This window comes from Triturus cristatus, chromosome 2_1, assembly GCF_964204655.1.
Source record: "Triturus cristatus chromosome 2_1, aTriCri1.1, whole genome shotgun sequence".
Taxonomy (NCBI): domain Eukaryota; kingdom Metazoa; phylum Chordata; class Amphibia; order Caudata; family Salamandridae; genus Triturus; species Triturus cristatus.
In genome coordinates, this window is record NC_140581.1 from 784,172,545 (window position 1) to 784,189,512 (window position 16,968).

Sequence of the window (16,968 nt, forward strand, 5' to 3'; positions counted from 1 at the left end):
ATGATGGAGTTGAATGGAAAAAAGTTGGGTCCTGACTTATCTCAATGCAAATTTCAGGTTTTTACAGCAGAGTCCAAGAAAGAATGAATAATGTAGCAATCTTGTATCTTTGAGCTTCCCAGTGGAGATGAATTGTTTTTTTAAAAACTTTTTTTACAATCAAACGTTGTTTTTTTCATAATATGTTGGTGCACCTGTTTTAAAGCTTTGGAAATGGTACAGGGTGATCTGAATGTTCAGCAAGTTTGAAGGGCAGTCATTTGAGCTTGATTAGTACACACAAAAATGCTCTAACCTTTTCTGTACTTTATCATTCCGGCACCTGCATTGAGTACTGCATTCGAGTGGGTTTTTCTGAATTGCAGAGTGACAAACAAGTCTGTGTGGGATAAAGCAAGAGCTTTAATAATTTGCCTCAGAGGCTTCTCCAACGAGCAGCCCCTTAGCTACTGGGAGTTCTCCAGCTGCTTGAAAGTAGCCATCAAGTGCGCAGCCCAGCCTACTAAATTTGAATATTTAACTTGACTAAATTGATGTATATATTCCAAAATAGAAAAGGTGGTATTTGGTTGTTCGATCATGCATATTTGGGGAGATTTATCACAAATGTTATTACATTGTTGCCAGGGTCACTGCAGCTATGGCTGTCATGTATTAGCTATAGGGAGGCATTCAAAACCCATAAGATATTTTTCACATTACTGCTGTCAACTCTGCCTGAAGCAATGAAGTGATCGCTGTTGGTAATCTTGCATGGGGTGGCAACTAATGCAGTCTTGCCTGACGTGGTCACTGTTACCACACCAATAATAATAGAAGCTCAGGACAATTTTCTTTTAACCATAAGTAGCTCTTCTAACAGACAAGAGACCCTGGAGGGAATGCATTTCCTGATATACTTTAGAAGCTTTAGCTCAGAGGTGGCACCTTTCATCATAACATTGTGTGTTGATTCTAGGCTGTTTGCGGACTAATAGCAAAAAAAAATTAGAAACGTAGCATTTTGAGGCAATTCCTTTTTCTTTTAGGTTTTTACTGCCATTTCACTGCACTGCTGGAGTTTTGCCCATGGACATTAAAACTATATTTTGCTGTGATTTAATTATTTGGCAATTCATCATACATTTTTGTATTGCAGATATAAATTCTGTGATGTAATAATTTTTTATGTAAATCTGCATGTTATTAACATTCGAGTGATAAGAGATGCCAATGTTTTTAAGAAATCTCCCATTGTTTCCACATGCATGCTAAAAAGAACAGAGGCTGCTATTATTCCCTTTGCAAACATTCATACATTGTGATACCATCCCTTCTATATCAAAGCAGGGGGTTATTGTTTTCAGTGAAAGCTCATGATCAACGGTATTGATAGTAGCTGAAAAATACCATAGGATCCGTAGGCATGTTTCAGACAGATCCATCATCTGGTAGCTGGTGTATGGGATGCTAAACATTGGTAGTTGATATATATATATATATCCGTTTCATTGATGTATTGACTTATTCCATAGATTTGACCCGGAATCAAAGATCAGTGATAGTGCATATGCTTTTAATGTAGTCTGGGTTTACCTTGAGGTGTTTCAGAATGTGCCTTCTAAGGAAATATGGCAGTGCCTTGTTCTATTTAGGCAATATTCTGTATTGTATTTAGTTTGGGAGGATAGTAAAGCTGATTAATTTATCCAAAGTATGTGATAAGACATAAGGTGGACAGATTAAATGTTTTGCAGATAAGATTACTATTTCCATCATTTTCAAAGTTACGTAGCAGAATGGGGTCCACTTGCACTTGACAAAGGTGGTGTTGAGTGATGACATGAATGTTAAACGTAACTGAGTAGGATATATATAGAGGTTAAAACCTCGCAGAGAGAAGCTCGGGCCTCACTGAAGCAATTATGCCGCTAAGGCTCTTCAGGTGAAGGGCGGTGTTGTGTGATCACTATTGAGTCAGACTATCCGAATTCTTGTGATGAAGCTTGTAGCATTGTGTGGATGATCAACAATGTTTAGTCCCTCACAGGTATGTGGCCCAAATGTCAAATGATGCATGATTTTATGACTTAAGTGTATTATATGACTGTTTAAGTCACAAATGGAAGCAAAATCATAAGTGAAATGTATAGAATATATATTACAAATAGGTTGCACACACCCGCAAGTGGTATTACAATTAACTGCTCCGCTTTTCGAACAAATACATTGATTTCTATGCATTGTTCCTTTACTTTTGATATATGCTCTTAGGCACAACATCAGCCAACTTGCTGAGTGCACAAGACATACGGTCATAAGGACTTCTCAAGGTTGAAAGTTATTACATATTGTTCAATTAATCAACTATTTGCCAAAGGTGTTAAATATATAATTCAATCAAATTAATCATAAAAATGGTTGGACTTTGCCCCATCTTTTGGGTCACCCCCAAACCTCTTGCCTCCACCCTCCAATTTTTTCTGTATTTGCTTTTGTTGGCCTTAGGACTCTGCACTTTACCACTGCTAACCAGTGCTAAAGTGCTTGTTCTCACTCCCTAAAAGATGGTAAAAGGCGGTTTACACCTTTTTGGTATATTTAATTTACTTATAAATCCCTAGTAAAGTGGAATACCATACTCCCAGGACCTATAAATTAAATGCTACTAGTTTATTTGAAACATTTATTGTTCCACCTGTTTAAGTAGCCCTTTAAAACATGTCTCAGGTCGGAAATTGCAGCCTGCATGCCAATCCGACTTGACAAAAGAAACAACTTACCAAGCCTTAAACCCCCTTTTATTACATATAAGTCACCCCTAAGGGAGACCCTAGGTAGCCCATAGGGCAGGGTGCATTGTAATTAAAAGGGTTGGGCATTTACTTTTAAGTTTTACATGTCCTCGTAGTGAAACATCCCTTAATTAGATTTTCACTACTGTGAGGCCTACCTCTTACATATAATAACATTGGGTTGCCTTACTACATTTAATAAGTGCTAACTTTTGATTGGGATCAGGTGACATTTCATCTTTGGTGTCTGAGAAATCGTAATTTAAAACCATCTTTAATCGTAAAGTCAATATTAAGTTACAAATTGGCAAATTACGCTTTTGGAAAGTGTGCATTTTCTTGCCCTAAATATTTGGTACCTGCAGCCTGTTCATGGGTCACATGACAGGTTGTAGTTGCCAGTTGGACATTGTTTATTCCTCCCAGCCACACAATAGAGGGGTTATGTGTGCCTGGTTGGACCATCACTGGCAGGATGAGCGGCTGAGCTGCGTAGCTGGGCCCAACCTCTCATGCAACTTAATAGAGTGTGCTCCTGTACCATGCGTTCACACAAAGGACTTTTCACCCCTGCATTGTTCATGGAGACAGCCAGGAGCCAGGTCAGGGGAAGCAGGAAACTTCAAGCACTTCAAAGGGAATTCTCTAGAAATTTCACCAGGTATAAAAATAGGAATAGAAAAGTTTCAGTGCTCCGTCTATCATCTCCTTGTGTTTGCTTTGTTCGCCCTAAATTGGCAGGGTATACCCAGATGTGGGTCCCTTGCTCACTTTGCCACTGGATTCAAGCTAGCCTGGCTGATGTAGGGTGTTACCCAGAAACAGGTCCCAGTATGCTTGTTTCCGGTTCAGGGAAGACCTGGCTTTGCAGTTCGGACTGGACTGTTTCCATGAGGCACAGGGTCAAGACTGATTTGCATATAGCTGGGTCTGAACTGAGGTGGTGAAGTGAGCTAAAGAATGATGATAGATTCAACCCAGATCTGTGACTGGGGGTGAGTGTCTGAAAAGTTTCAGCGCTCCATCCACAATCTCCTTGTGTTTGCTTTGTTCGCCCTAAGTTGGCAGGGTATGCCCAGATGTGGGTCCCTTGCACACTTTGCCACTGGATTCAAGCTTGCCTTGCTGATGAAGGGTGTTACCCAGAAACCTGTCCCAGGATGCTTGTTTCCGGTTCAGGGAAGACCTGGCTGGACAGTTCTGGCTGGACTGTTCCCATGAGGCACAGGGTCAAGACTGATTTGCATATAGCTGGGTCTGAACTGAGGTGGCGAAGTGAGCTAAAGAATGATGATAGATTCAACCCAGGTCTGTGACTGGGGGTGAGTGTCTGAAAATTTTCAGCGCTCCGTCCATCATCCCCTTGTCTTTGCTTTATAAAAATAGGATCCTCAGACCCACTATTCAGTTTACTTTCTGGTCCCGCGGAAGGATTTTCAGAGGACTACCTGCTGCTGTTGCTTGCTGTGTACTCCAAAAGACTGCTTGGCTGCACCTGGAAGGAGTCCTTCAGAGGGAGGATGTACTATAGCTATAGGTCATTCTAGCATATTTTCAGATAATTTGTCATCCCGTGTTGCCTTTTTCATAAAACACTCTTCCACCACTGCCCATTCTGTCATATCCCTCAGCCACTATTTGAGCCTTGGTCCCTGAGTTCTCTTCCAGTGTATAGCTTGACAACATTTAGCAAGTATAGCCACAAATGAATGCCTCAATTTACCCTTGTGCATGTTAGCACAGCCCCCAACAAACATTGTTTTGACGTGGATTTTCTAGAGGCCCACTGTGTTTTCTCCTTTATGTTTGCCTAACTGCACGTAATAGTCAGCATTTGCTTTGCGCACGTTATAAAAGAACTTGCTTGTTTTGTGTTGCATATTTACTTTTCAAATAGGCTGCATATGTTTTGTTATTTAGTTCTGCTGGAATTTAAACTGAACATTTCATACAAGGTCGAAAAACACTGTACTCTGTTTTCTCTGTGGTCGGACACTAACACCTAGACATAATAGAAAACTCAGCTGCTGTTTTGAACATGCAATTCTTATCTTATAAGCGGGGACTTGTCATTTTGAATGCAGAGAGGACAAAGTCTCGCAGAGAAAAGGTCCCGAGGTGAGAGAAAGCTCCTCTGCCTGAGATGTAGAACAACTATCTATGTATGCAAGATATGGGTTCCCCCACTAATCCCAGTGATCTATAATACAACACTGTATTTCTATAGTGAGGGTAGGCTTAGGCCGATCTGTCTTTCAATATGACAGGGCTTTTCATTGTGTACAATCTGTTGATTATGCTAATCACATTTTTTACCTCTATATCTCTTTTTATTGAAGTGCAATTATTACAAAATAGAGCACAATAGTTTCAATAAATATTGCAAGCTTTTTTGTCTCTTTTCTGTTTATTATGGATGTGAGAACAAAAGGTGATGGCCTGCTACCTCGATCCTTGAGAGGGTCTAGAGTGTTATGTTCTTGGGTGCCAATTTACTTGTTTCTCTGGAAAGATGAGGAGAGCAAGTGAGGCACTATGAGCTAGTCTGGATTTGGGCCAATAGGTACTGATTTGGTACGGCGAATCAGTTCCTACATACTGATGTTCTGTGGTCCTAGGCATAGTTGTGTTTCTAAGCAGAATCCCTGCAATGGTTTCACAGTCAACTTGAGCAGACGGCCCGTGATTGAATGTAATTTAGCCTTCCTTCAGTTTCCCCCAATATTTCAATATTATTCTGCAATTCCACACCAAATATATAAAAACTCATCTAGGTGCTTACATCTGGGACACACCTTTGTTTTGCCCAGATATCTTGTACCCAACTTTGTACGAGTCAGATAAATCCTATGTATGGTAACAAATTATGCCAATTTATATCTGGCGTTACTAGACACTTTCCTTACATATAGACATGTACTCTTCCAATCTGTATTGACATGCTCTCAGTCCTCCTCCTATTATGTTGTTAGCTTTAGTTGTTCTACTATCTTATCTGCCTTCAGAGCTGTATAGTAGTTAGATACCAACTTTCTGTCCTCTGCCACCCTCAGATAAGCATCCATAATTTCCGTTACCTTTGCAGCATCTGAGAAAATCCCTCTATATCTCTCAAAGCATTCTGGCCAAATTTGCATATTTCAACATTTGACTATGACCAAAGCCATCCTGTACCTCCAAAAATTTTAGAAACGTTGCATTAGAGTAAAGGTCCTGCCAGTCACACACCTCTTTCTCCACCACTGTGTCATCAACATATATCTTGCCCTATACATTTAAAGGGTTGAAAAACGATTACGGGGCATGTGGCAGTCTCTTTAAGGGTTTCTTCACTGCCTTTTACTATGTCCTGCCCACTTTCTGGATCAAATATAGGCAATGTGGCTTGGTGGTACCGCCTCATTTTAAGCAGCTCCTCCAATGGAGTCTCTCATTCTTGAAAATTTTCAAAATGCATATAAGCTGTCCAGACGATTCACACACTCCTCAATGTCTAAATTCACAAGTATTCAATTTGTTACACTTCTTATGCACCAGAAATTATCTTTGCTATACCAAATATGTCTTTTATAGCTTCATTGTTATTTGAATCAAAATATAAAAGGTTTTTAAAAATCTGTCTGTATGTTTGACTGCTGCTTCAGTACTTAGTTAGGATATCTGTTTGCATGTGTGCAACCTGTTTATAATATATTTGTTGGGTTATTTGTATGGACCTAATTGGGCTTCATCTAGCAATGGATGTCCCATCAGGCTAGCACATAATGTAGACTGTATTATTTGAAGTTTAATAGTGAACACTTTTAATGTGGAAAACCATGATGTACTCCCTTTTATTGAATGCATATTGTTTACCAACACTTATCCATATCCATGAGCTGTGCACAGAGCTCAGCTCCACTTTTATGACTTGGTCTATTTACACACCCTAAGGAAATGACCTACACCCCCGAGAAAATAAATAAATTTAATAAAGTCTAAATTACAGAGTTTCTCTTTAAACGTACTATTCACACAGCCAAACAGCATAGCATAATAGCATACCTAAAGGGGCAGTGCTTTCTTGCAAAGACAATTCAAACAATCACTGTTATGAATGCACTGTTATTCTTAGTAATCCATCATATCTTATTTTTTTCATTACTATCTTTTGGATCTCATATTGATGAGTTTGATATTCATTTATATAAATCAATAATGTTTGTTCTAGAATGTAATGATACTTTTTTTTTTCCAGCTGATCTTCCAATGCCAACTATTGCAGTCCTTGATGGAGTCGCATTGGGTGGTGGCTTGGAAATGGCATTAGCTTGTGACATCATTGTGGCAGGTATATCATTGTATGATTTACTACCAAACTAAAATTCATAGACTGCACTGATATTTAAATAACATGAATATAGCCAAGTTACAGTTTGTAGTATTGGTAATAGTTGAACAATACAAGATTGTGTAACTACATGGGCAGTGAAACTGAATTGGTGCGTTACCTGCTTTGAAAACTGGCTAGTATATTAATTGATATAAATATCTCTGTGTAGATTGGTGGATTCATTAGACAGAATGTGTAATTTTAGTGGTTGCTTTCCTGTTAAATCAGATTGATTCATAATCACATGACAAACTAAAGTAGGATGTAGGATCGTACTTTGGTATGATCCATCATGACAGAAACCTTTCCCTTCACAGAATGCTTAGCTGAATATACTTTAAAAAGAAAACAAACTATATATATATATATATATATTCCAAAAGAATCAAGTCGCCTTGCAAGGAAACGCCAACTCAGTTGAGAATTTTCTCCTAAGTTTATTGTGGGCAGCAAACAGGTTGTGCTCTCCCTGCCAGCAGGTTTGCCAAACATGTTTCGGGCCAACAGCCCTTGATCACTGGCGGCATTCAAAGTTCAGGCAGCTGTGTCGACTTTATTAACATGACCCCGCCCAACTGGGACTTTTCATTTGCCAATGCATTCTGGGGTAAGTAGTCTGACTGTAACCAAATGGATGCTGAACAGTACTTTGTGCCAAAAATAATCCCCAAGTGGGTCCAGTGGCAGGGGAACCCAGCGTTGTCCACCATTACCTTGGCCCCCAACGACTGGTATTCACAACTCCACGTAGCGCCACTCTTCATAGCACTACAGGTCCACTGAATATGTGGCGGGGCGTCTCCGCGGCGAGGCACGCCGCAAAAAATATTCCAAAAGAATCAAGTCGCCTTGCAAGGAAACGCCAACTCAGTTGAGAATTTTCTCCTAAGTTTATTGTGGGCAGCAAACAGGTTGTGCTCTCCCTGCCAGCAGGTTTGCCAAACGTGTTTCGGGCCAACAGCCCTTGATCACTGGCGGCATTCAAAGGTCAGGCAGCTGTGTCGACTGTATTAACATGACCCCGCCCAACTGGGACTTTTCATTTGCCAATGCATTCTGGGGTAAGTAGTCTGACTGTAACCAAATGGATGCTGAACAGTACTTTGTGCCAAAAATAATCCCAAAGTGGGTCCAGTGGCAGGGGAACCCAGCGTTGTCCACCATTACCTTGGCCCCCAAAGACTGGTATTCACAACTCCACGTAGCGCCACTCTTCATAGCACTACAGGTCCACTGAATATGTGGTGGGGCGTCTCCGCGGTGAGGCACGCCGCAAAAAATATTCCAAAAGAATCAAGTCGCCTTGCAAGGAAACGCCAACTCAGTTGAGAATTTTCTCCTAAGTTTATTGTGGGCAGCAAACAGGTTGTGCTCTCCCTGCCAGCAGGTTTGCCAAACATGTTTCGGGCCAACAGCCCTTGATCACTGGCGGCATTCAAAGTTCAGGCAGCTGTGTCGACTTTATTAACATGACCCCGCCCAACTGGGACTTTTCATTTGCCAATGCATTCTGGGGTAAGTAGTCTGACTGTAACCAAATGGATGCTGAACAGTACTTTGTGCCAAAAATAATCCCCAAGTGGGTCCAGTGGCAGGGCAACCCAGCATTGTCCACCATTACCTTGGCCCCCAAAGACTGGTATTCACAACTCCACGTAGCGCCACTCTTCATAGCACTACAGGTCCACTGAATATGTGGCGGGGCGTCTCCGCGGCGAGGCACGCCGCAAAAAATATTCCAATGGAATCAAGTCGCCTTGCAAGGAAACGCTAACTCAGTTGAGAATTTTCTCCTAAGTTTATTGTGGGCAGCAAACAGGTTGTGCTCTCCCTGCCAGCAGGTTTGCCAAACATGTTTCGGGCCAACAGCCCTTGATCACTGGCGGCATTCAAAGTTCAGGCAGCTGTGTCGCATTTATTAACATGACCCCGCCCAACTGGGACTTTTCATTTGCCAATGCATTCTGGGGTAAGTAGTCTGACTGTAACCAAATGGATGCTGAACAGTACTTTGTGCCAAAAATAATCCCCAAGTGGGTCCAGTGGCAGGGGAACCCAGCGTTGTCCACCATTACCTTGGCCCCCAAAGACTGGTATTCACAACTCCACGTAGCGCCACTCTTCATAGCACTACAGGTCCACTGAATATGTGGCGGGGCGTCTCCGCGGCGAGGCACGCCACAAAAAATATTCCAAAAGAATCAAGTCGCCTTGCAAGGAAACGCCAACTCAGTTGAGAATTTTCTCCTAAGTTTATTGTGGGCAGCAAACAGGTTGTGCTCTCCCTGCCAGCAGGTTTGCCAAACATGTTTCGGGCCAACAGCCCTTGATCACTGGCGGCATTCAATGTTCAGGCAGCTGTGTCGACTTTATTAACATGACCCCGCCCAACTGGGACTTTTCATTTGCCAATGCATTCTGGGGTAAGTAGTCTGACTGTAGCCAAATGGATGCTGAACAGTACTTTGTGCCAAAAATAATCCCCAAGTGGGTCCAGTGGCAGGGGAACCCAGCGTTGTCCACCATTACCTTGGCCCCCAAAGACTGGTATTCACAACTGCACGTAGCGCCACCCTTCATAGCACTACAGGTCCACTGAATATGTGGCGGGGCGTCTCCGCGGCGAGGCACGCCGCAAAAAATATTCCAAAAGAATCAAGTCGCCTTGCAGTGTTTAACGGAGCAGAAGGTGATCGTCAGCACTGGGGGCAGTGCTTGCGTGTGCACCGGATTGTTTTAGCCACGACTGCAACCTGCCAGCAGCCCACTGGGGTTAATATGTGAATGGACTTCCAGACCCAAAATGCTTAGCGAAATACTCACCTGAGCCTGTTTGTAATTTAAAATAAAGGGAAGACGCTGGAATAACGTATGCTGGTGGTTCTTTGCAGGTGTCCTCTGATGAAGAGCGCATGCTCGAAACGCGTCAGGACTGTTGGACGCAAGCGGCACAACTTGGCTTCCCCTGATCTCTACTTGCCTTTCGGGGGTGCGGCTCAACTAGGGGCAACCTTTTCTTCACATATTTGCGGCCCGCCCGGTCGCGAGCCTGCACCGCCGCAGAGAATACGGTTCCGTGCTGTGAATTTCTACAGTGTTTAACGGAGCAGAAGGTGATTGTCAGCACTGGGGGCAGTGCTTGTGTGTGCACCGGATTGTTTTAGTCATGACTGCAACCTGCCAGCAGCCCACTGGGGTTAATATGTGAATGGACTTCCAGACCCAAAATGCTTAGCGAAATACTCACCTGAGCCTGTTTGTAATTTAAAATAAAGGGAAGACGCTGGAATAACGTATGCTGGTGGTTCTTTGCAGGTGTCCTCTGATGAAGAGCGCATGCTCGAAACGCGTCAGGACTGTTGGACGCAAACGGCACAACTTGGCTTCCCCTAATCTCTACTTGCCTTTTGGGGGTGCGGCTCAACTAGGGGCAACCTTTTCTTCACATATTTGCGGCCCGCCCGGTCGCGAGCCTGCACCGCCGCAAAGAATGCGGTTCCGTGCTGTGAATTTCTACAGTGTTTAACGGAGCAGAAGGTGATCGTCAGCACTGGGGGCAGTGCTTGTGTGTGCACCGGATTGTTTTAGCCACGACTGCAACCTGCCAGCAGCCCACTGGGGTTAATATGTGAATGGACTTCCAGACCCAAAATGCTTAGCGAAATACTCACCTGAGCCTGTTTGTAATTTAAAATAAAGGGAAGACGCTGGAATAACGTATGCTGGTGGTTCTTTGCAGGTGGCCTCTGATGAAGAGCGCATGCTCGAAACGCGTCAGGACTGTTGGACGCAAGCGGCACAACTTGGCTTCCCCTGATCTCTACTTTCCTTTTGGGGGTGCGGCTCAACTAGGGGCAACCTTTTCTTCACATATTTGCGGCCCGCCCGGTCGCGAGCCTGCACCGCCGCAGAGAATGCGGTTCCGTGCTGTGAATTTCTACAGTGTTTAACGGAGCAGAAGGTGATCGTCAGCACTGGGGGCAGTGCTTGTGTGTGCACCGGATTGTTTTAGCCACGACTGCAACCTGCCTGCAGCCCACTGGGGTTAATATGTGAATGGACTTCCAGACACAAAATGCTTAGCGAAATACTCACCTGAGCCTGTTTGTAATTTAAAATAAAGGAAGACGCTGGAATAACGTATGCTGGTGGTTCTTTGCAGGTGTCCTCTGATGAAGAGCGCATGCTCGAAACTCATCAGGACTGTTGGATATTTTTATTAAACAGTTGTTCAGCAGCACAGAAACGGTCCGTCAGGCCCCCATCAAAAACTCCTCTCTGCAATTTATGGAGGGCTATCCTGGAGCTGCTATCATCCCATAAAAGCTTTTGTAGTTCGCTATCTACTTTATGGAAAAAAAACAATCAGTATTTTGTAGAGAGTGTTCTGCAGGGCATATAATAAACGTGGCAAGGGAGAGGAGTTGCCCTAATGGCTAGGGCGGTCAACCTCGAATCTGGGGAACTGGGTTCGAGTCTCGGCAATTACGCTGAACATCCTATGATTCTGGGCAAATCACTTAATCTCCCCGTGCCTAAAAAAAATGAATGTGTCCTCATGTAATGCAACTGGTGCTATGTAAAGTGCTCTGATGCACGATTCGGGTCACGTTCGCGCCATATTAAACTCTTTTAAAAAATGTTTTTTTAAAAAGGTTATCATTTAGAACAAGACAGCCCTTCTCATCAAGGATACCGGTAGTCCTTTCCAGTATGCAACATCTCTGCACAACCTGTCCAGTTGGGGGATTAGATTATCTGCCATGAACCCATTACTGTTCCTGGATATCAATACACCAACGTATTTAAACTTTACCTTTACTAAAAGGTATTGTCCGCTAGCTAGCAGTCGGGATAACTCCTGAAAGGGCGAAAAACAGAGATTAGTCCCAATTGATCTGGTACCCAGAGTAGCTGCCAAACAGTTGAAGTATATGGAGCAGCCTGCCCACGGTGGAACTGGGTCGTATGGCATATAGCAATATGTCATCGACATATCATGAGATTTTTTCCTCCCAGCCTCCCTTTCCCCTTATTCCCGCCACCAGTGGGTCGTGTCGGACCCAGGCAGCCAGAGGTTCCAGCGCCAGTTTCAAGAGCATAGGGGATAATGGGCATCCCTGTCTCATGCCTTTGTGTAGGGCAAAAGGGCGGGACACTGTCCCATTTACTCGCACCCTCGCTAGAGGGTCCGCGTATAGGAGCTCTATCTAGGCAGAAAACCGTGGGACAAATCCAAACCTCTCCATTACTGAAAACAGGTTATGCCATTCAGTGCTGTCAAACGCCATCTTAGCATCTAAAGACAGCAATACAGCGTCTTATTCTGGCTCGCCAGCAGTTACATTCAACATTCCATATAGGCACCTCAGGTTCAATCTGGTACTTCTATAGAGCAAAAATCCTGATTGATCGGAGTGCGCTACGGCCGTAATCATTCCCCTAAGCCTGGTCGCAATGGCCTTCGCCAGCACCTTAGCTTCTATTTATAATACTAATATTGGCCAGTCTGAGTAGCAGTCCTCAGAGGGCTTGCCTTTCTTGGGAATGACCACTGTCGTGGCCAGCCACTGGTCCTCAAAGTCTCTCAACTGTCCTTGCTTCCTGGAACATATTGAGCATATGTTGGGGCACTGTAGCGGCCAAACCATTATACATTTCGGCTTGCAGGACGTTAGGCCCAGGAGCTTTACCAGTTTGCAAGTCTCAGATTGCATGTGTTATTTTTTCGACTCTTAAATCCATCGCCAGATCACTGCATGCTTCAATCGATAGTGTAGGGAGGCGGATGTCTCTCAGGAGTTCAGTACAGTCAATTTCTGTTCTAATGGGTGTGGATGTGTGCAATGTTTCATAATGGTCCGCAAATGCAGCTGCAATCTTCATCCCTGTTTTACTAACTATTCCCTGGGATGTACAAATATCCTGCACACAGCTCCTTTCCCTATCCCATTTCTCCAACCATGCTATAATTATATTAGCCTTGTCACCCTTGTCATAGAGTTGTCTCTGCGTTGCTCTTGCCTGAGCCCTGTCCTCTGCTATGTCCCTCATTTCTTGTTGTTTTAATCGAATTTAATGGCTAACTAGCTGGTCAGGGACTCCACCATTCAGTGCTGTAGCTTCGAGCTCCACAATCTCTTTTTCCAAGGACTCAAATGTTAGTGTTTGTTCCTTCTTCCTTCCCTCCACCAGGGCCTGGGCATATCCTCTTATCAGAGTTTTATAGGCCTCCCATATCGTACATGCTGAGACAAACAACTCCACATTGTCTTGGTAGTATTGTTTCACTCTTTCACTTATTTTATCCTTAAATTGTTGATCTTGGAAGAGCCAAGGGTCTAGCCTAGGTGGTAGTGTGCTGTCTCTGCCGGGCCCCTAAAGCAGCGCCTCAACAGGTGTGTGATCTGAGATATCATACACACTATGCACTGCATTCTGGAATAATCCCACGCTACCGATATGTGTCAGGAGATAGTCTAATCGGGAGTACCCCCCATGAACCGCTGAGTAAAAAGTCAATTGCTTTATCCTGGGATTGTGCTTGCTCCAGATATCCACCAGCCCCATTGTGTCTATAAAGGCTTACAGAGGCTCTGTACTCGTTCCCTTGTCTGCTCTTGATACTCCATCCCATCTCGAGTCCATGGTGGCATTCATGCCCCCCCTCCTTAGTAGAGTACCTGATGGCAGCTCCAACAGTAATGTACTCAGTGCCAGTAGGGTGTAACCGTGTAATTTCGGCAGAATGTATACCGAACAAACATTGAAGACTTTGCCCTCCCACACACTGGTCAGCACAACAAATCTGCCAGATTGATCATGCCAAGTTCTATCCAGGACAAAAGGAAGGGCGATTAAACCAGTATTCCTACCCTTCTGGAATCTGTACCCAGCATGAGCAAGTAAAGTATATCCATATCTATCTAGAGCTTTATAATGGTGACCTTTTAAGTGCATCTCCTACTACAGCACTTTATCTTTAGCATGCCTACGCAGGTATTAGAGGACCACAGTATGTTTTATTTTGTTACCTAGACCACTAACGTTCCAGGTCATGACTCTCAATGTGGTACTATCATGGGGTCTACTATAGTGTGGGCCACTTGGGTTATCAACATCATTTGAGTGGGCCATGGTATCTATTGTGGCAGAGCCTCAGTAGACATCCTTTTGTATTTTAGGTGGAGAGCATCATCCCTCACCTCCTCATTTCCCGTATTCATTCCTGTGACGCCATGGCTCCTGAGTAAAACAAAGTATGTAACGCAATCAACACAGAATAAAATTATAAACAAAAACCCCGATTATAGAACACCCCTCCCTTCTACCCTGCTCTGGGAACTCAAAACCTCCACCACCCCAACTTGCAGAGTGCCTGTCTCCAGAAAAAACATAAGCAGTAGGGTGGGCTAGAACCATTGCATAGGTCCAGCAGACAGTAACAATGTTTGTCCCTGCCCTTTCCTACGGCCATTTCTGTGTCCTGCCCGCCATTCACCGAACCCTCCGGCCAATCTCCCTCCACCCCACCCCTCGTTTAAAAGCCAGTTTATAAAGGATATGTATGGACTCCTCACGTGTCATATACACAGACATAGCAGTTTGATCCTAAAACATAAAGCATTGAGTATTATAGAATGGCGGACTTTCATGTTCATTCTCCTCCGCTGGCCCCTTCATACATCTGAGTGCCAGAGTCCTCAGTTATGGTGTCCTTCAGCCGGTCTCTTGGTCGTCCCTGTTGCTTGTCTCGTGGATGCAATCTTCCATGCATTTGCTGACTTTCCAGCCAATTCCAGGTTTATTCCAGAGTGTTAAGATTCCATGATCTACCTTTTGACACTATGCGAAGCTTTGCTGGGTATAACATCATGTATTTGAAGTTTATTTTAGCGCAGTTCCTTTTTTACCGCCTCAAAGCTCCGAAGTTGGCGCTGTACCCGTAGTCTAAAGTCCGAGAAAAACCGCACCACAGCATTGTCATAGTGGAGGTCTCTGTTCAACCGGGCTGCCTTTGGATAGTGTCTCTGTCCCGATAATTCTAGATCCTGGCTATTATTGTAGGTGATGCCACACCCACTTTGGGTTTTGGAACAAGGGCCCTGAGTGCCTGTTCTTTTGTAAAAAAAGTTTGAGAGAAGTTTGGCGTGTAGCTGATTAAGTATTAGGTCCTCCATGAAAAGGTCCACGCTTAGCCCATCTACTTCTTCGGGGACCCCCACTACCCTGATGTTGTTCCTTCAAGCATGGCCTTCCTGGTCTTCCAGTCTCTCCGCCATTTTTGCTTGTTGCTTTGTAAGAAGCTGCACTTGTTCCTCCAGGCATTTTGACTTAGTTTCTAACTGGTTGATATTGGTTTCAGCTGCTGAGACCTTATTGGACATTTTGTGGAAATCCGCTCTCGATAAGTTTACATCTATAGTGACCGCATCAAGCTTTTGCTCGATAGTCACTTTTAGATCAGTGATAGCGGTCATGATGACACTTAGTGTTAGTTCCGCTGCCTCAGCTTGTTCTGCTTGCTGACTTTTTGCTTCTGGCCCTATTTTTGGATGGCATATTTATCCGTTTTATTTGTTTGCATGTGGCTCAGACCCCTTGGCTTCATTATAAACCCTGGTTTGCCTGCGTCAGTTTGAGCTGGCTGCAGGAAATCAGTGCAGTAGGTTGCAAGGTCGTCCGCCGCACAGCTCCTGTCTCCTTTCGGTAGTGCCTCCGATGGGTAGAAAATGTACGTAGTATATCTCCAGCTCAAGATAAACTGATGTATGTTGCAGCGATATTGGGAGAGTCTTTTATCTGGGTCACTGGTAACACACAACACAGGGGGTCCCAAACCAGGCACCCCTATGGGATCTTAGTTTGTGATCTTCTCATGTCACTGAGCCCTCTCTGTTACCTGGCCAGGAATATCAGGGGGTAAAGTCCAGTATAGTGAGGATCGTCATCTCTCCACTCTTTGGCCTGAACCAAGTCCTATCCTCTATGCAAACTCCTGAAGGGTCTGGGTGGGCGAGTAAGTTGATGAAGAAAACTAGCTAGCCATTTTAGTATTTTAGTGAGAGAACAGAGTGAGCAAGAGAAAAGTAAGAGAGAGAATTAGAGGTAGAATGTAGAGAATGAGCTGGAGAGTGTGAGTAAGTTACTTTAAAGGCAGAGGTAGTAGCACTGTAAAAGCTAAACATGCTTTAACGGGGATTACACCGCATTCTGAGGCTGATGTTCACTGACGGAAATTAGCTGAAGTTCGGAAGATCCGGTGACACACGCTTTGGTATGGAGAGCGATAAATAATATTGAAGAAGCACCGTGGCCATATACTAAAAGCCAACACACAGTAAAGGATCTTTCAACAATAATATTGGTGACATTTAATTTGTAAGCTTTCACGATGACAGTTTAATTCGGCAATGTCTTTGCACAAGCCTAAAATATGCCTTAGAGTGCAAAAAGCATGATCCTTTAAATATCATTTTCTGTTGGTTTGCTTTTTTGAAGAGACAATTAACTTAAAAAGATCTGAACAAGTACAGAAAAAGTAAATTTCAAAAATAGCACATTTATTACTAGACACTATTTTGAACCAAAAATATCAATAGGACGTCAGCCAGATTAAAACTGTTAAAACCAATAAAAATGTATGATTTTACCCATATTGTCAATGAATTAGGGTTTACTCTAAGTGTCAGTATATTGCAGAAGACAAATGTTTCTCAAAATATTAAAAAATTATAAAAGTGTTTAGTAGCTTAATGCTTTGTGGCAGAGTCCTGCCTGGGAATACCAAGCTAGCTTGGAATAATGGTTGCCACTTGATAT

General features: G+C 43.5%; 1 protein-coding gene across 1 annotated transcript in view; it reads left to right on the plus strand.

Annotated features, from left to right (window-relative positions):
• Nucleotides 1-16,968, plus strand: part of AUH (AU RNA binding methylglutaconyl-CoA hydratase) — a 536,927-nt gene that overhangs the window by 241,255 nt on the left and 278,704 nt on the right. Inside the window, exon 5 of the mRNA XM_085632723.1 lies at nt 7,012-7,104. Coding sequence (XP_085488849.1) covers nt 7,012-7,104 — 93 coding nt within the window. The remainder of the gene's footprint in view (nt 1-7,011; nt 7,105-16,968) is intronic.